The sequence below is a fragment of the Coregonus lavaretus genome (genome assembly GCF_964263955.1).
Source record: "Coregonus lavaretus genome assembly, chromosome: 29".
NCBI lineage: Eukaryota > Metazoa > Chordata > Actinopteri > Salmoniformes > Salmonidae > Coregonus > Coregonus lavaretus.
In genome coordinates, this window is record NC_140016.1 from 26,653,808 (window position 1) to 26,674,176 (window position 20,369).

General features: G+C 39.0%; 1 protein-coding gene across 1 annotated transcript; it reads left to right on the plus strand.

Moving 5' to 3' along the window:
* The first annotated feature begins 3,371 nt into the window (after positions 1-3,371).
* On the plus strand, positions 3,372-6,217 carry LOC311104925 (uncharacterized protein). The gene is made up of 6 exons (XM_084146903.1): positions 3,372-3,475; positions 3,592-3,725; positions 4,629-4,776; positions 4,881-5,129; positions 5,237-5,507; positions 5,828-6,217. The coding sequence occupies exons 1-6, from the start codon at positions 3,420-3,422 to the stop codon at positions 6,023-6,025; spliced, it is 1,056 nt and encodes a 351-aa protein (XP_084003029.1). The 5' UTR covers positions 3,372-3,419; the 3' UTR covers positions 6,026-6,217.
* The last annotated feature ends 14,152 nt before the right edge of the window (positions 6,218-20,369 follow it).

Below are 20,369 nucleotides of genomic sequence, written 5' to 3' on the forward strand. Positions count from 1 at the left end.
CCAGCTCAAGCTTCTTCTTCCCTGGACAGATGAAAGGGAGGCTTGATTTGTTAGCGCTGCACGTCAATTAGCTCCCACTATGGAGGGAGTCACCACAGCAGGGTGCTAGCTGGATCCTCCCCAGGCTATGGGGTTTCTCTTGCTAGCTATCTTCTTAGCCTTGTCTTTGTGTGTATATTGAATGTATATTAATATGCTATGGGCCTGTGCTAACATTTGGATCAATGGAAGATCTAACAAGCTGCATTAATATTGTATGGTTAAGAGGGATGTGCAAAATTATTTTTGACAGTATGTAATGGTGATTTTATAGTCATTTTTCGCAACTAAAGGAAAGAAAGCATTTCTTATTCTTACCACTTTGAATAGGATTATGATGAATCACATGATAGTAGTTGTGAACATTCACAATCCGTATATATGAATACGATGATTGGCAGCTAAGCTTTCCCCTAGGCAAAAACTGGTTGAATCATCATCGTTATTTCAACCCAAGAAATCTGTGATAACGTTGAATCATTGTGGAAAACGTAATCGTCACCCAACTTTTTACCTAAATCCAATGACATAGTGACCTTTTTTGTTGATTTCATGTTGAATTCACGTTAGTTGAAAACTTAACCAAATGGAAATCAAAACTACACGTTGAACTGACGTCTGTGCCCAGTGGGTTAGCCTACTTCAGTCATACAGTATAAACATATAAATACTATAATACTGAAAAAAATAATCAAAAATATATGATTATCTTCTCTCCATGTCAAAAGTGAATGTTTGAGAATAGACACACACAATTCAATGCCCGGAGTAGCACACAGCCCACTTTCTTTGCGCCTCAATCACCTCACATTGTACATCAGTGGCAGGGAACAATCAACTCAATGAATGCTCCAATCGCTCTGTTGTGATTGGTCCAAGTTTTCATGGTGGAGGTCAGTCTATTCACATTTTCAGCCAGGAAACAGAGGATCCTCCATTGAACAAACACATAAGCCTTTTTTTCTTTTTGTTTTTTACAATGTCTGCCTCTTATTCACTGCAGAAGACATTTTGGTTCAAGGGGTGCATTGACAGTGCAATTATTGTGGGGGGAAGGGAGGGAGGAATGGGGGTGCGGGGGTGCGTATGCTGGAGGCACTTGGATGGAAGCCTATTTGAAATGCTGTGTGTCAGTATTCTGGCTCCGCCCAGTCTCCCCCTTTTTTTTTTGAAGAGATGCCAGACATCTATTTCTGGGGTTAGATACAGAACAGTGATATCAAATGGTTTACCTAGACACACAGAGCAAAAGTATTTTCCAAAACGTAAACGTGGGGATCTGTCTCTTAAAGTGTAATGTCATGGCAGCCTGACTCTATTCTACATCTGTAACTTGAAAATGACACAAAACTGGTGTATTCAATAAAAAAATCCTCCCTGCCTTAGAATAAGACAATAATCTATCATTATGTTCCGTCTGTTCTTGATAAGGGAGTTCCGTGCATGAATTCTGTAAATGTCAAGCTCCTGAGCAGAATGTGGTCACAGTGACAAACCTCTATAGGCCTATCCTCCAACATATTTACTGTTCAGTCCTCAGAGACCATGGCTATCTAGCCTTTCTCTTATGAACCCCTATCTGTATGCCGATGGTGTCACATACAGATGCGACATTAAACGATACAGTGCCTTCAGAAAGTTGACTTTTTGACTTTTTCCACATTGTTGTGTTACAAAGTGGATTCAAATGGATTGAATTGCCATTTTTTGTCCACGATCTACACAGAATATTCTGTCATGTAAAAGTGGAAGAAAACAAATATGAAAAATAAAACCGTAACATTTCCTGATTAGATAAGTACTCAACCCCCTGAGTCAATACATGTTCACCTTTGGCAGTGATTACAGCTGTGAGTCTTTCTGGGTAAGTCTCTAAGAGCTTTCCACACCTGGATTGTGCAACATTTGCCCATTATTCTTTTCAAAATTCTTCAAGCTCTGTCAAATTCGTTGTTAATAATTGCTATACAACCATTTTTAGTTCTTGCCATAGATTTTCAAGAAAATGTAAGTCAAATCTGTAACTATGCCACTCAAGAACATTCACTGTCTTCTTGGTAAGCCAGCCTGGTCTCAATGACTAGACGTAACATAGTAAATGTAAATCCGGGACACTCAAATTAGTATGACATGTTACGTTCGGTATGGTTACATAAGACAGATGGTTAAGGCAAAATATGAAAGTAGGGTGGTTGGTCGGGGTGGATGGGTAGGCATTTAACGCGAATGTCTAGCAACCCAAAGGTTGCGAGTTCGAATCTCATCATGGAGAACTTTAGCATTTTAGCAACTTTTCAACAACTTACTACTTTTTAGCTACTTTGCAACTACTTAGCATGTTAGCTAACCCTTCCCCTAACCATAACCCTAACCTTAACCCTTTTAGCTAAACCTTCCCCTAACCCTAACATGAATCATTTTAGCTAACCCTTCCCCTAACCCTAACCTTTTAACCTAACTCCTACACTTAACCTTAACCCTAACCCCTAGCCTAGCTAACATTAGCCAGCTAGCTAACGTTAGCAACCTAGCCCCCTAGCTAGAATTCGTAACGTCATATGTTTTGCAAATTTTTAACATATTGTACGTTTAGTAATTTCTTACATATACAAATTGTAATTTGTACCATATCATATGAAATGGGTGATGGACATCCACAAATGAATACATACCATACGAAATGTTACATTTCATATTAAATGAAGTGTCTCGGGTGTATGGAGGACTAAAAGTGCCACAATTAAATAAATAAATACACCATTAAATAATTACTTAAATGTGTCATTAATTAATTCAAATTAGAATTAAATACATAAATGTGTAATTAAATGTATCATTAATTAATTCAAATACCGATTCATTTTATGTAAAATACATATATAATTATTTCACTATTTACATTTACATTTCATGATCCTGCATTGCAGTGATTCATGAATTACTTAAAACTGTCAAACTGACCCATCAAAGTCAGTGGGCGGGGCTAACGCGAATCTAGTCTGATCCATTGCTTTGGTCTGAAGTAGAGTAGGCCAACCTGGATAGAGACAATGGAGGATCTCCGTGAACTTTCCAGGGAGTTGGTTAGAGACATTTTAAACTTAGCAGAGGATGTAGAAGCAGGACCTGCTGACCCAGAGCATGTAGCTAGTAAAGCAGAGGAACTTATTGAAGTTGTTGGAGTCATTTCCGCACTTTCCGACGAAGATATCGACCACAGAGTGATTGCAAATCTAGAAGAAGTTGTCCACCGCTTCTCTGGTACCAGGGCACTTCAGGCCCAACACACACAGGGACCGGGGCGTTTGGCGTTTGACATACCGATTGCAGTTCTGGAGCATCAACTTCTTTGTGGAGTTCCCGCAGTTCAAATTGCAGCGATGTTCGGTGTGTCAAAGAGGACCATCAGGAGGCGCATGCAACAATACAGTTTAAGGTATTTACACTAAATTCATGAGTTTTCTGTTTATGAATTGCTGCTCTCATACACTCGGAAAGAATATGACGTTTAAGGTAACATTACTTGATGTTGTGTTTTTCTTGTTTGTACAGAAAGACAGATCTCTATTCAGCTGTGAATGATGAGGAGTTAGACCGTATTGTAAGTGAAATTCACAGAAGTCATCCAAACACCGGCTACAAGCTAATGCGTGGTCACCTGAATGCAAGAGGTGTGCATGTTCCAAGTGAGTAGATAATAATATGGGCATTATTTAAATGTATTTTTAATTTGGAGCTCTGCCCCTTTGAAAGGTGAAGGAAGCCCGCTTATGGAAAGACATCGCCTCTGAGATGTAGAATGTGTAGAAGAAATGTGAAGAGAAACACACATTTCAGGACGGCTGACTTGTATCATCAGGATAGACATGTCCTGTGATTTTTAGCCTCCTGTTTAATAGAGGTGGAACAATATCTGACAGTAATATTCTCAGCTGTCCGGATGTGCCCCTGCTGTAAAGGGTATAATATAATCATAGAAAAGCAAAATATCATAGGAGGCAAAAAATCTCAGGTCATCTCTGTTCGAGCATGTGGTATCTATCTATCTATCTATCTATCTATCTATCTATCTATCTATCTATCTATCTATCTATCTATCTATCTATATATGTGTGTATATATATGTATATGTGTATATATATGTATATGTGTATATATATGTATATATATGTGTGTATGTATAAATATATATATATATATATATATAAATATATGTATGTATGTATATATATGTATGTATATATATATAAATATATGTATGTATGTATATATGTATGTATATGTATGTATGTATGTGTATATATATATATATATATATATATGTATATGTATATATAATTTTTATATATGTGTATATATATGTGTATGTATATATATATATACATACATATATATACATATATATGTATATATATATGTATGTATGTATATGTACAATATCTGACAGTAAAGTACATTTTTGAAGCTGTGGTGGTTCTGTAATAGTTGACTGTTTTACACACATTATTTATTTTATTATGACACCACTATATCCTCAAAATAAGTAGCCAGTGAGTGTGTGGTTATTCATTTTAAATTCCTCCCCTCAGTCTCAAGACTGCAAGAGTCTTTACGCAGAGTCAATGCAGAGGGAGTCTACATGAGACGTCTGAGGCTGCGTGTATTAAGGCGACGGCAGTATTTTGTTCCTGGCCCAAACTCTTTGTGGCATATAGATGGCCACCATAAGCTTATCAGGTCAGTGATATTAGCAGATAAACAAGATAAACAATGCATCTTTCTATATGTTTCATTACAATTGTTATACAATAAAGTTATATTTTTTCATGTGTTTGCAACAGGTGGAGATTTGTTGTCCACGGTGGGGTGGATGGATTCAGTCGTTTAGTGGTCTACCTGACTGTGGCCGGCAATAATAGAGCTCATACGGTCTTACAGAGCTTTATCGCCGCTGTTGAGCAGTATGGGCTGCCATCAAGGGTACGGTCTGACAAAGGGGGGGAGAATGCAGATGTAGCAGAATTCATGATCAGAAGCAGAGGTACCGACAGGAATTCACACATCACAGGCAGAAGTGTCCACAATCAGCGGTAAAGAAATATGTTTGGCAACTAGGCTCACACAACTAACATACTAGTTGAATGTACTTTAGCATATGTCATAAATTAACAATTTCTCAATTTTATCCTAAACACAGAATAGAGAGGATGTGGAGAGATGTTTATGAACATGCCCTGGACCTCTTCTATCAGATCTTTACTTCATTGGAAGATCAGGAGACACTGAATCCAGACAATGAAGTCCATCTTTTCGCTCTGCACCGGATTTTCCTTCCACTGGTTCAGCAAAGCCTCGACTCTTTTCGAGATGCTTGGAACTTCCACGGTCTTAGAACTGAAAGGAATCAGTCACCACAGCAACTCTGGAGAAGTTACAGAGAGCAAGGCCCTGAGGAGGATCCTACTGAGGTTAACAATGAACTTTAAACACTTTCTTAAAATTGTTTCCCCAAAGGAATTATGGGAGAAAAAAATGGTGCTAAATGTGATACTTTAAATGAAACATTTACTATAGATTATTGTCTCTTTAAAATCTCCCGAGCTTTTAAAGATCAACCTGTGAGCTGTAGTTTCTACAGTGCATACTATGCAAAGCTGTATTATTTTAAAAAACTGAATAAGTAACATTTCATTTCTCACTGCCTTGGTGACCAAAAATAACAATCTTGTGTAAGGACATGTCAAACTAGTTTTAAGTACAAGACTGATTATGCTTGTCATCCATTCAGGTTCCTGAAGAATATGGGATCGATTGGAACGGACCTCACTGCCTTCATCGAGGCACTGTGTCAGTCCCCGAGGTTCAGCTGGCCCGTGAGCTCTCAGATGAAGAGGTTGCAATTTTGCCAGCTCCAGGAGTTTCTGTTACTGATGCACTTAGACTATATGTAGAGACTGTGGAAGTGTTATCAAGAATCTTAGACTGATGTCCAACCCATGTTTTTATTTGTTGTGTTAGAACAAGCAAGGAAAAACTGAAAGTTTACTTTCCTTTTAAAAGAAAGGAAAAAAAGCTGTTTCTTTGAAGCTTCCTGTCTCATTATGGTCCACAGAATGACTAACATGAATGCTGTACTGTTAGCACTGAAGGTGCAGAACAGTTTGATTTTAGTAAATGGAAGAAAAAAAAGTCAACTACTGCACAGTGTGTTAATGTTTTCAAAGACACTGAACTTGTGTCAATTCATCTGAACTGTGTATGCATTGACATTAGGGCTGGGCAATATGGAGAAAATCAAATATCACATTTTTGACCTAACACCTTGATGTCGATATTGCAACGATATTGTAAGGTTGACAATTGGTGCATTCACAAAATATCTTCCACATTTAGATTTCGGATAAATAACTATCATATTGTGGATATAATGACTAAGTGGTAAAAGGCAAATAATAGAACAGCTAGAACAGTCTGGTAAGTTCAGAAAATGACATCACTTTACTGTAATGCAGCTCTCCAAGTCCTGAAGTAAGAAGTTCAGCTTTAAACAGTACGCTTGGAATTTTATCCGCATTGTGGTCAGCCAAACAACAGACAGTGTGTGTGTAGCTTCTTCGGCTAACTTGGACTTGTGCTGGTCGTCTCGTCATATTCCTTCTGGCTCCAATGATATATGGCGCAAAGAGCCTTGCTACCTCCGCTGCAACACAGAAAAACGTAACAGCTCAATGGTCACCAGTCAGCTAAAACAGCCTCTACTTCTATCTTGGGATGCTCAAGCCAGCTAACACCATTTAGCCGATTAGCGAACTAGCTAGGTTTATGCTTCCCCCCCATTAACAATAAACGTGTCACGCACGAAGCATCATAATACCGCATGCAAATACATGTTCGAGTCGATCTAATTTAACCTACACGTGTGTCCCGAATCATTAAATAGTAGCACACCTGGCTAACATGAAATTACTTAGCTTACCTTGGACAGGTGTACGTGATTGAGCGGCCGGTATCTGCTGTGACTGAGCTGCCGGAGTCACCGGTGCCGCGGGAGCCGTTAGACTTCTGCTCAGAGCTTCCTCAATCAAATTCGCTGCTTCTCTCAGCAGCTCCGGGCAACTTTTAGACATTTTGTCCTGCACCTCACACAGCGTCTCAACATTGGGGCTAGCAGGACCGAGTCTTCTCTTGATTTTTAGCCGTTGCAATGAAAGTTCTGTTTAACCGTGTAACTAAACCAACGTAGAGGTGAATAGCGCCACCCAGTGTATTGGAATGTGTTCAGTAGCTCTGCATCAATCCATTATCCGGAATTGATTTGTCTTGGCTTGATGCAGAGGGTAACCAATCAGGCGTTAGGTTCCGCCTACCAACTTTTGATGGGTCAGTTTGACAGTTTTAAGTAATTCATGAATCACTGCAATGCAGGACCATGAAATGTAAATGTAAATAGTGAAATTATTATATATGTATTTTACATAAAATTAATCGGTATTTGAATTAATTAATGACACATTTAATAACACATTTATGTATTTAATTCTAATTTTAATTAATTAATGACACATTTAAGTAATTATTTAATGGTGTATTTATTTATTTAATTGTGGCACTTTTAGTCCTCCATACGGGTGTACGTAGAGAATAATACGAAATGCTCTGAGAACAGGTTGGGTAAGCAACTCAAACATAGATTTGGCCTTGTGTTTTAGGTTATTGTCCTGATGAAAGGGTAATTCATCTCCCAGTGTCTGGTGGAAAGCAGCCTGAACCAGTTTTTCCTCTAGGATTTTCCCTATGCTTAGCTCCATTCCATTTATTTTATTTTATTTTATTCTGTACAAGCTTCCTTCTTTTCACTCTGTCAATTAGGTTAGCATTGTGGAGTAACTACAATGTTGTTGATCCATCCTGAGTTTTTTCATATCACAGCCATTAAACTCTGTAACTGTTTTAAACTCACCATTGGCCTCATGGTGAAATCCCTGAGCGGTATCCTTCCTCTCCGGCATCTGAATTAGGAAAGACGCCTGTATATTTATAGTGACTACACAATCCAAAGTGCAATTAATAACTTCACCATGCTCAAATGGTAATTCCCCCCCCCCCCACTCCCATCTCCATTGTGATACAGTATTTGGCTTGTTCAATGAAGCCTTTGTGCCAGTTCTGTCAGACAAACTGCTGGTTTCTATGACATTACACATTCAAAACAACCACAACATTCCATTTTGTCCATTTTGTAATTTATGTAAGTGTTTTACTATTTAACAATATGACTAAATACTGTAGGTCTATTTTCATAGGTAACTTATCTGAATCCTATAGCTGTTCTAGTATGTTAAATATAATGTTGTATCTTCGTTTTTAGTTCAAAACGGTAGGGCTTTGCCATTCTCATCGTGGCATCTGTACGTTCTTTTCAGCATTACAGCCATATTTTACAGATCCATTGTTAGGCATTTACATTTAATCTAGGAATAATCTATACTGATTGTGTTATAATAGTGAGAATATAAGATGGCAAATTCATAACTAAAGGTTACCAGGACACTAGGGCATCTTGACACAGGCATCTTGACACAGTATCGTCCGTAGAACCAGATTCTTTGACAAAGTAGTAATTGTTTGAGAAATGCATTCCATGGATAGATTCCAAGAACATGCACTCTACATTGAAATGTGCTGTTTTCTCAGTGAATTCTCCTCTCATTATGTAACTCATATTTCCTGACTCTCTGCATTGTTCTTTTATCAATTAGGTGAGCCCTCACTTAAAAATAAACATCTATTTCAAGACTGACACTGTTTAAATATTTATAAAATATATGTTCTTGATCATCTGTTTTATATCTTGTAATGTTATGCTGATAGAGGGATGGATTTAAAATATACTGTATGGATACAATAGGCTTCCAAATTGTGTAATCATCAACAGATTGATAGCTTTTTGGAGACCAAGACAACAACAATACAAGGGGTGTCCATGACTGGAGAAATCACTGCTTGAATAGTCAATTAGCCCTATGAATGCTGACAGAACATTCTACACCCATTCGTCAGATGTAACACTTGGGCCACTTTTCACATACTACGGCTGACTAACAGAGTGGTCTTCTGTAGACACTGACTGTGGTGCTAGATCCTGATCTTTAGGATGACACTTCAACACTACTAGCTTCTTACACAGATCAAAAGTTCCCTCTAGCAATGACATACTATTTTCTGTCTTTTGAAACACCGGGGTAACGCAATTACCATTTATAATTGGGCCCAATTTCAACCAGGGGTGCAGTGAAAAAGACTTACTACTGGTGTCAGGAGTTCATTTCCATTCAATCACTTTTTGACAACACCCCTTTTCATTACAAACAGTGTTGTCAAACAACTTAATTATTTATTGAAGAAAATTCTATGTCATTTTTAAACCTTTAACGTCAATTATCTAAAAACGTGTAAACTCCTATTTCACATCATCTGAGGTTTTTGTGTTGTGCCCTCCATCATTTGAGACAACATGTTCTTGAATACAGAGTGGGTGTCATTTCAATCATAGAAATATAATTCATAGAATGGACCTTTCCCTTCAGACCACTGCAATTTAGCTGGTACACAATTGACATTTAAATTACTACCACAAAAATGACTGCCAATCCACCCACCATCGAATGTCAACTTAAATAGTCATGTCTATTCTATTATCTATATTTCTATGGAAGACTGACAGTATAATTTAAAACAACAGATTTTCTCATTCAAGTCAGCATTCTCTGATTTGTGGACCTCCAACCATCTTTGTGGTACCATTTGAAAGTTGAAATGTCTATTTTGTGCCCATTCTAGTACATTTATCAGCCAATACATGACACTACCCTGTATTCAAGAACATGTTGTGTCTCAACCGATGGCGGACACAACACAAAAACCTCAGATGATGTAAAATTGTTTACACGTTTTTAAATAATTGACTTTAAAGTTTAGAAAATTTACATTTTTATTAAAAAACAACATCTTTTTTCCAGAAATTATGAAATTGTTTGACAACCCTGTTTGTAAGATTTTAAATTATATCAATCTCAACCATTTACATTTTCCAGAGCTGAAGACATAAATGTCTCATGGTATGGTGGGGTATGCAAAATGGGTCAATTTTGAGCAACTTTATCTCTCGAATGTTTTGGCATTCAGGTCCAAAAAGTCACTTTCTGAGCACTTTTACAATGGGCAAATATGTATAGAAGGTTTAGTTCAAATCAAAAGAGGTGATGGCAAAAAGTGATTAATTCAAATGGATTTTCCCAGAAGGTAAAGGGTGATGTGTTCAAGGATCCTTAATTGAGTGCTATATTTAAAGGAAGTCATGTTTCAGAAGGACATATTTCATTGTCATATTACTGTATCTTCCTCATTACCATTGGAATTCAGGGTTTATTCACTGGGATGTTTCCCTGAGGAATAATCCACTGTGTGTGAATCCGTTTTGGAAATATGCTTGATAAGAAGGTTGTTGATGAGCCACATCTGTGGGAGGGAATGCAGAAAATGTCTGAAAACAGTTCATGGGAAAAAGACTGTGTTAATCATGATTTAACAGAAAATGTAAACTCACTAACAGCTGGCTGGCACACTGGGCATCCTCCACTGACTGGCTTGCACAGATGTAGTTGTGAGAGTGAGAATGTGTGTTTGTGTGTGTGCGTGTGTGTGTGTGTGTTAAAATATTTGGTTTGATGCAGTGCAAAAACAGTTTAGTCTGGTTATACAAAGTCTTAATTGTTTTGACTATGGGTTGATATCAAGAGGCTAAACAGTGTGTAGCAAAACAGTACGGTACAGTAAAAAGCTGTTTTCGCTTTGTCATTATGGGGTATTATGTGTAGATTGATGAGGACATTTTTTTATTTGATCCATTTTACAATAAGGCTGTAACATAATAAATGTGAAAAAAGTGAAGGGGTCTGAATACTTTCCGGATGCACTGTACCTCGTTACTAACAGCAATTGTGTTTCAATGGCCATACGTGTTCTCCTTATCCGGATACAGTTCAAGAGCTAATCCAAAAAAAGAACCATTCTTAACCTGATTTACAAGATGACCTGTATTACCTGTATTGCTGTTATACTGCTGTTATACTCAAAGGAACAGTCCCCCTAAGAATACTGTACAGCAGTCTATCCCAAACTAATCATCAGGGACCACCAGCCATTTCACATTGTTTTCGATTCCAGCACTATCACATCTGATGATCATTTAGATGTGATCATGTGCTAGCGCTGGAATTGTTTAGTTTTTTAAACAGATGGTGGTTCCTGAGGATTGGTTTGGTCAAAAGAGCATGTAAAGTGATTCAGGTTATAAAAGGTATGAAAATGGGCATGGCATCCATTTCCATTAGGCAACAGAGATGTTGTTCTTGGATGACAGAATAACTATAGTTGCTGAACTTTCTTGGTCTTTTGGTCACTTTAATATGTCATTATCTCTCAGGCAATTTACCTCAGGGAAAAGACTGAAAGTCCTAAACTCCTGAAAATGCTCCTAAGCCGGGACTGAGAGCGGATTTGCTGCGGGCATTTCTTTAATGTGGCCTTATCATGGTGAAGTAAAGCTGCTTGTTGAGACCAGCGTCTGAGGGCCAGAGAAAAGGGAAGAGAGAGAGACACACAAAGAAAGAGAGAGAGAGAAAGAGACAGAAGAGATAGGGGAAGAGATTGAGGGAGATAGTCAAATATAGATATAGAGAGGTTGACAGAAGATAGTAAGGAAGAAAGAGAAAAAGAGAAAAAAGACTGGTAGCACTGTTCCTGAGTATTTTTATTGAACCTTTATTTAAGCATGTAATCAAGCTGAAACCACAGTCTCTTTCGCAGATGAGCCTCATGAACACATCAATAAACAATAATTACACTATACATACACCTCTTCAAATGAGTGGATTCGGCTATTTCAGCCACACCCATTGCTGACAGGTGTATAAAATCGAGCACACAGCCATTCAATCTCCATAGACAAACATTGGCAGTAGAATGGCCTTATTGAAGAGCTCAGTGACTTTCAACGTGGCACCATCATAGGATGCCACCTGTCCAACAAGTCAGTTTGTCACATTTCTGCCCTGCTAGAGCTGCCCCGGTCAACTGTAAGTGATGTTATTGTGAAGTGGAAACATCTAGGAGCAACACCGGCTCAGCCGCTAAGTGGTAGGCCACACAAACTCACAGAACGGGACTGCCGAGTGCTGAAATGCGTAGCGCTCACTTCTAAGTTCCAAACTGCCTCTGGAAGCAACGTCAGCACAATAACTGTTCATCGGGAGCTTAATGAAACAGGTTTCCATGGCCGAGCAGCCACACACAAACCTAAGGTCACCATGCGCAATGCCAAGCATCTGCTGGAGTAGTGTAAAGCTCGCCGCCATTGGACTCTGGAGCAGTGGAAACGCGTTCTCTGGAGTGATGAATCACGCTTCACCATCTGGCAGTCCGACCGACGAATCTGGGTTTGGCAGAAGCCAGGAGAACGCTACCTGCCCGAATGCATAGTGGCAACTGTAAAGTTTGGTGGAGGAGGAATAATGGTCTGGGGCATGGTTCGGGATTGGCCCCTTAGTTCCAGTGAAGGGAAATCTTAACACTACAGCATACATGACATTCTAGACGATTCTGTGCTTCCAACTTTGTGGCAACAGTTTGGGGAAGGCCCTTTTCTGTTTCAGCATGACAATGCCTCCGTGCACAATGCGAGGTCCATACAGAAATGGTTTGTCGAGATCGGTGTGGAAGAGCTTGACTGGCCTGCACAGAGCCTTGACCTCAACCCCATCGAACACCTTTGGAACGCCGACTGCGAGCCAGGCCTAATCGCCCAACATCAGTGCCCGACCTCACTAATGCTCTTGTAGCTGAATGGAAGGAAGTCCCCGCAGCAATGTTCCAACATCTAGTGGAAAGCCTTCCCAGAAGAGTGGAGGCTGTTATAGCAGCAAAGGGGGGACCAACTCCATATTAATTGATTTTGGAATGAGATCTTCGACGAGCAGGTGTCCACATACTTTGGTCATGTAGTGTATCTGTACACACATCAGTTACACAATACATGAAAAGCAAAGACAAAACACGAAAAGCAAAACACAATCATGTGAAACAAACATATTCTTCAGTAAAAAGGCCCTCTAACATCCATCTGAATTGCCCTAGAGGCACCAACTCCACCAACTTTAAGGACGTCTGTAGATCATTCCATATGAGAAGCAGATTTACCTAACTTTGTGGAGATTAAAGGGATCTCCAGGGTTAGCCATCCCTGAGTCCGGTTTCGGTAACTTATACTTTTGAAAGTATGGTGGAAGTTTATGCAAGAGGGCTTTATAGCCAAAAAAAGCGTAATGCATCGATCTACGAGACTTTAAGGAGGGCCAGCCTACTTTCTGATAAAAAAAATGCTATGTGTACTGAACCTAAAGCGCATTGCGTTATGATAAACTGCAAACCCTTGCTTCAATACAGTGGCAGCTGCATTCACATAGATGATATCGCCATAGTCAATAACCGGAATGAAGCTTGACTGAATTATTTGTTTTAACGAAAAACAGGACCTGTTCCTACACTATTAGAAAAAAAGCGTTCCTAAAGGGTTATTCAGCTGTCTCCATACAAGAACCCCTTTTGGTTGCAGGTAGAAACCTTTTTGGTTCCAGGTAGAACCCTCTGCAACCAAAAAGGGTTCTTCAAAGGGTTCTCCTATGGGGACAGCCGAAGAACCCTTTAAGGTTCTAGATAGCACCCCTTTTGTCTAAGAGTGTTTAGGACCCAGGACCTGTTTCCTTCGTTTTCATTTTATTTCGTTTTATTTATTTGTATCAAAGAAAACAAGTGATAGTCAACAATACAGATAACATTAAAAAAATATATGGTGTGCAGGTGTTGACCTGTTTCTTAATTAATTCATCAACATGCTTTTTGAAAGATATCTGGGCTTCTGGATTGACGAAAAGCTATTTGTAAGCGGGGACGCCATCAATGAGGGCACCATCCAAAGTACTTGTGCAAAAATCATCAGATACATTTGTACATTATTTGGAAAATAAAATATACTTGGTTTTACCTGCATTAAGTACCAATTTCAGTTCAACATAGGCTTTGTGCAGGGCAATAAAAACAGAAAAAGAGCCTGGTTAGCTGTGGGGACAATAGCATAGTGTCATCTGCATACAGGTGAAAGTATATATATATATATATATATATACAGTGGGGAAAAAAAGTATTTAGTCAGCCACCAATTGTGCAAGTTCTCCCACTTAAAAAGATGAAAGAGGCCTGTAATTTTCATCATAGGTACACGTCAACTATGACAGACAAATTGAGAGAAAAAAATCCAGAAAATCACATTGTAGGATTTTTTATGAATTTATTTGCAAATTATGGTGAAAAATAAGTATTTGGTCACCTACAAACGAGCAAGATGTCTGTCTCTCACAGACCTGTAACTTCTTCTTTAAGAGGCTCCTCTGTCCTCCACTTGTTACCTGTATTAATGGCACCTGTTTGAACTTGTTATCAGTATAAAAGACACCTGTCCACAACCTCAAACAGTCACACTCCAAACTCCACTATGGCCAAGACCAAAGAGCTGTCAAAGGACACCAGAAACAAAATTGTAGACCTGCACCAGGCTGGGAAGACTGAATCTGCAATAGGTAAGCAGCTTGGTTTGAAGAAATCAACTGTGGGAGCAATTATTAGGAAATGGAAGACATACAAGACCACTGATAATCTCCCTCGATCTGGGGCTCCACGCAAGATCTCACCTTGTGGGGTCAAAATGATCACAAGAACGGTAAGCAAAAATCCCAGAACCACACGGGGGGACCTAGTGAATGACCTGCAGAGAGCTGGGACCAAAGTAACAAAGCCTACCATCAGTAAAACACTACGCCACCAGGGACTCAAATCCAGCAGTGCCAGACGTGTCCCCCTGCTTAAGTCAGTACATGTCCAGGCCCGTCTGAAGTTTGCTAGAATGCATTTGGATGATCCAGAAGAGGATTGGGAGAATGTCATATGGTCAGATGAAACCAAAATAGAACTTGTTGGTAAAAACTCAACTTGTCGTGTTTGGAGGACAAAGAATGCTGAGTTGCATCCAAAGAACACCATACCTACTGTGAAGCATGGGGTTGGAAACATCATGATTTGGGGCTGTTTTTCTGCAAAGGGACCAAGACGACTGATCCGTGTAAAGGAAAGAATGAATGGGGCCATGTATCGTGAGATTTTGAGTGAAAACCTCCTTCCATCAGCAAGGGCATTGAAGATGAAACGTGGCTGGGTCTTTCAGCATGACAATGATCGCAAACACACCGCCCGGGCAACGAAGGAGTGGCTTCGTAAGAAGCATTTCAAGGTCCTGGAGTGGCCTAGCCAGTCTCCAGATCTCAACCCCATAGAAAATCTTTGGAGGGAGTTGAAAGTCTGTGTTAACCAGCAACAGCCCCAAAACATCACTGCTCTAGAGGAGATCTGCATGGAGGAATGGGCCAAAATACCAGCAACAGTGTGTGAAAACCTTGTGAAGACTTACAGAAAACGTTTGACCTGTGTCATTGCCAACAAAGGGTATATAACAAAGTATTGAGAAACTTTTGTTATTGACCAAATACTTATTTTCCACCATAATTTGCAAATAAATTCATAAAAAATCCTACAATGTGATTTTCTGGAAAAAAAATCTCATTTTGTCTGTCATAGTTGATGAAAATTACAGGCCTCTCTCATCTTTTTAAGTGGGAGAACTTGCACAATTGGTGGCGGACTAAATACTTTTTTCCCCCAATGTATATATTTTTTTTTTATAGTGAAAAGAACAGGACCAAGAATCAATCCCTGTGGGACAACCTTTGTTATGTCCAGGAAATCTGGAGGAAATCTGGAAATCTGATTTAAAACCATCTGTAAATACACACAGTGTTCTTTAAATCATTTTCAAATCAGCTACACGCAGCCTGGTCCAGGATAATTGATGAAAGCCTCTGAATAAGTAATGAGTGATCCACAGTGTGGACAGTCAATAAAAAGGGATGCACAATGTTTATTCTTATCCAAAAAATTAAGAAAATCATTTAAAACCAAAGAAGTAGCAAAGATGGTGCTATGACTTGGTCTGAAACCTGACTGGTGTACATTTGGAATACATTTCATTGTTAAAAAGGATCTAAGTTGAGTATTTAGCAAGGATTCTAGAATTTTTGCTGGGCAAGAGAGTTTGGAAATGGGGGGATAAATATTTAGGTCACACGGGTCACCACCTTTGTGAAGGGGGAGTATATGGGCCGCCTTCAAGACCCTGGGGATGGTACAATAAATCATTTTAAGTAAAACATTTGTTAAAGATTCTGCAATCAGAGGAGCAGAAAGCTGCAGAAAGAAACGGTCAAGCTTTTTACATCAATTTTGTGCAAGTCGTTTAACACATCAGTAGAATGTTGTTGAAATAAAAAATATTCACTAGAAGTTGATGGAACTTCCATCGAGCCACTAGAGGCTGGGAGATGGGCAGGCAGTCGACTGGCGGACCAGGATCTATTAAACCACAATTTCTTTCAAATAAAAAGCCTGCCAAGATAAAATGCATTAAAAGCATCACTGAGAGTGCCTTTAGAAAGTATTCACATCCGTTTACTTTTTCCACATTTTGTTGTGCTACAGCCTGAATTTACAATTTATTAAATTTAGATTTTGTGTCACTGGCCTACACACATTACCACATAATATCAAAGTGGAATTATGTTTTTAGAATATATATTTAAAAAAAAAATCAAGATGAAAAGCTGAAATGTCTTAAGTCAATAAGTATTCAACCCCTTTGTTATGGCAAGCTTAAATAAGTTCAGGAGTAAAAACAATTATTACTTTGTCAAAGAATCTGGCTCTATGGGCGATACTGTGTCAAGATGTCTGTGTCAAGATGCCCTAGTTTCCTGGTAACCTTTTGTTAAGAGTCTTATATTCTCACTATTATAACACAATCAGAATAGATTATTCCTAGATTAAATGTCAATGCCTAACAATGGATCTGTAAAATATGGCTGCAGGGAATGTAATGCTGAAAAGAACATACAGATGCCACGACGAGAATGACAAAGCCCAAGCCCTACCATTATGAACTAAAAACGAAGATACAACATTATATTTAACATACTAGAACAGCTATAGGATTCAGATAAGTTACCTATGAAAATAGACCTACAGTATTTAGTCATATTGTTAAATAGTAAAACACAAATTACAAAAAGGACAAAATGGAATGCTGTGGTTGTTTTGAATGCGTAATGTCATAGAAACCAGCTGTTTGTCTGACAGAACTGGCACAAAGGCTTCATTGAACAGGCCAAACACTGTATCACAATGGTGACGCCCATCAGAGGAGCATGATGGGAGTAGGTCTAGCCTCACAGTGTTTTCAGGGTGTCCATAACAAGGTTGGGTGTGGCTCCTATTAGGACCCCAAATATCAATGCCGAAGTCAGCCGAATAGTGAAGCAACAGATATTCATCCTGCCTATGGGACCGTTAGTCTAATTAAGTAAAAGTTGACCAATATCACATCATTATGAAATACAGTGCCTTCAGAAAGTACTTACACCCCTTGAATTTTCCAAATGTTGTTGTGTTACAGCCTGAATTAAATTCAGATTTTGGTCACTGGCCTACACACAATACCCCATAATGTCAAAGTAGAATTATGTTTTTAATTAAAACGAAAAGCTGAAATGTCTTGAGTCAATAAGTATTCAACCCGTTTGCTATGGCAAGCCTAAATAAGTTCAGGAGTAAAAATGTGCTTAACAAGTCACATAATAAGTTGCAATAATACTGTTTAACATGGAAGAAGGTTCTACATGGAACCCTTTCGAGTTCCATGTAGAACCTTCTGTGGAAAGGGTTCTACATGGAACCCAAAATGGGTTCTACCTGGAACCAAAAGGATTCTACCTGGAACCAAGACAGGTTCTTCAAAGGGTTCTCCTATGGGGCCAGCCGAAAAACCCTTTTAGGTTCTGGATAGCACCTTTTTTTCTGTGAAGCCTTGGCCCAGGCCTGATCTCTCATCATAACAAGATTGTAAAGTTCTATAAAGAACCAAGGACTTGTTAAATGTTGTACTCTAAGGCGTTTAAAGGGATTGTGTTTGTCTGCCAGAGAGATACATGAGAACAATTCTAGAGCTAATTTAGGGTTAGGCATACAGCTGATAAAGAAAAAGTCAGAGTAATTCCTATCATGAAGAAAATTCAGGACAAAAATATATATTTTTTCATAATAATGAAAGATAATTATACGAGGATCAGTGTTAATCTGATTGGTATCTCTAATACAAGTGGAAGTAGGGGTGCTGATTGCAGCACCCCCTGAAAAATCTGAATAGAAAATACATTATTAACAGTTATTGCCCTGTCCCTTTCTCTGTGATTGTCAATCTAATGGAATCGAAAAAGAACAAAACCCTGTACTCAAACATTTACATCCAAAGGTGCAAAATTATGGAAAAGACCCAAAACATCCACATCAAATTAAATATTTTTCTTGATCAAATAACATAAAAAAAGTTGTTTTTACCATCCTTACAAACCCCTTAATGTAAATATACATTACTGTATTGTACATATAGGCTGGTCATCTAGGTTTGTACCTGTAGACTTTCCATCACCATGAAGAAAAACAATGTACAAAACAGTAATTCAGTACATTGAGACATCAGGTGATTTGTGATAATGTGATGTGGCTCAGTTGGTAAAGCATGGCGCTTGCAACGCTAGGGTTGTTGTGGGTTCAATTCCCATGGGGGTATCAGTACGAAAAAGTATTAAATGTATCCACTCACTACTATAAGTTGCTCTGGAACGTCTACTAAAAGGTAAAAGGAAAAAATAGACCATTTCAGTTTTCACATAGAAATAAGTTGTATTTGCAAAGTATTTCACGAAACTGGAAAACATATATCAAGCAAGTATTTTTATATTCCACAAATATTGTCAGATTAACTGTTTTGTACAGATAATTATCAGACTCATTTTACAAATGCTGGTAAACACTCAAATACATTTAGTTACAGTACATTAATTTCACACAAGTAGTGCACTGCGCCTTTACTTTATTAGTGGACCAATATAGACATCTGCATTGTGGTCCCACCCCCCAAAAAATAATATATATCGCAAATATCGCAGCACCCCCAACCCCAAACTACTTCCCGCAGCTACAGTGGGGAGAACAAGTATTTGATACACTGCCGATTTTGCAGGTTTTCCTACTTACAAAGCATGTAGAGGTCTGTAATTTGTATCATAGGTACACTTCAACTGTGAGAGACGGAATCAAAAATCCAGAAAATCACATTGTATGATTTTTAAGTAATTAATTTGCATTTTATTGCATGACATAAGTATTTGATCACCTACCAACCAGTAAGAATTCCGGCTCTCACAGACCTGTTAGTTTTTCTTTAAGAAGCCCTCCTGTTCTCCACTCATTACCTGTATTAACTGCACCTGTTTGAACTCGTTACCTGTATAAAAGACACCTGTCCACACACTCAATCAAACAGACTCCAACCTCTCCACAATGGCCAAGACCAGAGAGCTGTGTAAGGACATCAGGGATAAAATTGTAGCCCTGCACAAGGCTGGGATGGGCTACAGGACAATAGGCAAGCAGCTTGGTGAGAAGGCAACAACTGTTGGCGCAATTATTAGAAAATAGAAGAAGTTCAAGATGACGGTCAATCAACCTCGGTCTGGGGCTCCATGCAAGATCTCACCTCGTGGGGCATCAATGATCATGAGGAAGGTGAGGGATCAGCCCAGAACTACACGGCAGGACCTGGTCAATGACCTGAAGAGAACTGGGACCACAGTCTCAAAGAAAACCATTAGTAACACACTATGCCGTCATGGATTAAAATCCTGCAGCGCACGCAAGGTCCCCCTGCTCAAGCCAGCGCATGTCCAGGCCCATCTGAAGTTTGCCAATGACCATCTGGATGATCCAGAGGAGGAATGGGAGAAGGTCATGTGGTCTGATGAGACAAAAATAAAGCTTTTTGGTCTAAACTCCACTCGCCGTGTTTGGAGGAAGAAGAAGGATGAGTACAACCCCAAGAACACCATCCCAACCGTGAAGCATGGAGGTGGAAACATCATTCTTTGTGGATGCTTTTCTGCAAAGGGGACAGGACGACTGCACCGTATTGAGGGGAGGATGGATGGGGCCATGTATCGCGAGATCTTGGCCAACAACCTCCTTCCCTCAGTAAGAGCATTGAAGATGGGTCGTGG

Coding starts and splice junctions, on each gene's coding strand:
- LOC311104925 (XM_084146903.1), top strand. CDS start 3,420: ATGTTCGGTGTGTCAAAGAGGACCATCAGGAGGCGCATGCAACAATAC. Junction 5,130..5,236: donor AGAAGTGTCCACAATCAGCG/GTAAAGAAATAT, acceptor TCCTAAACACAG/AATAGAGAGGATGTGGAGAG. Junction 5,508..5,827: donor CTGAGGAGGATCCTACTGAG/GTTAACAATGAA, acceptor TCATCCATTCAG/GTTCCTGAAGAATATGGGAT.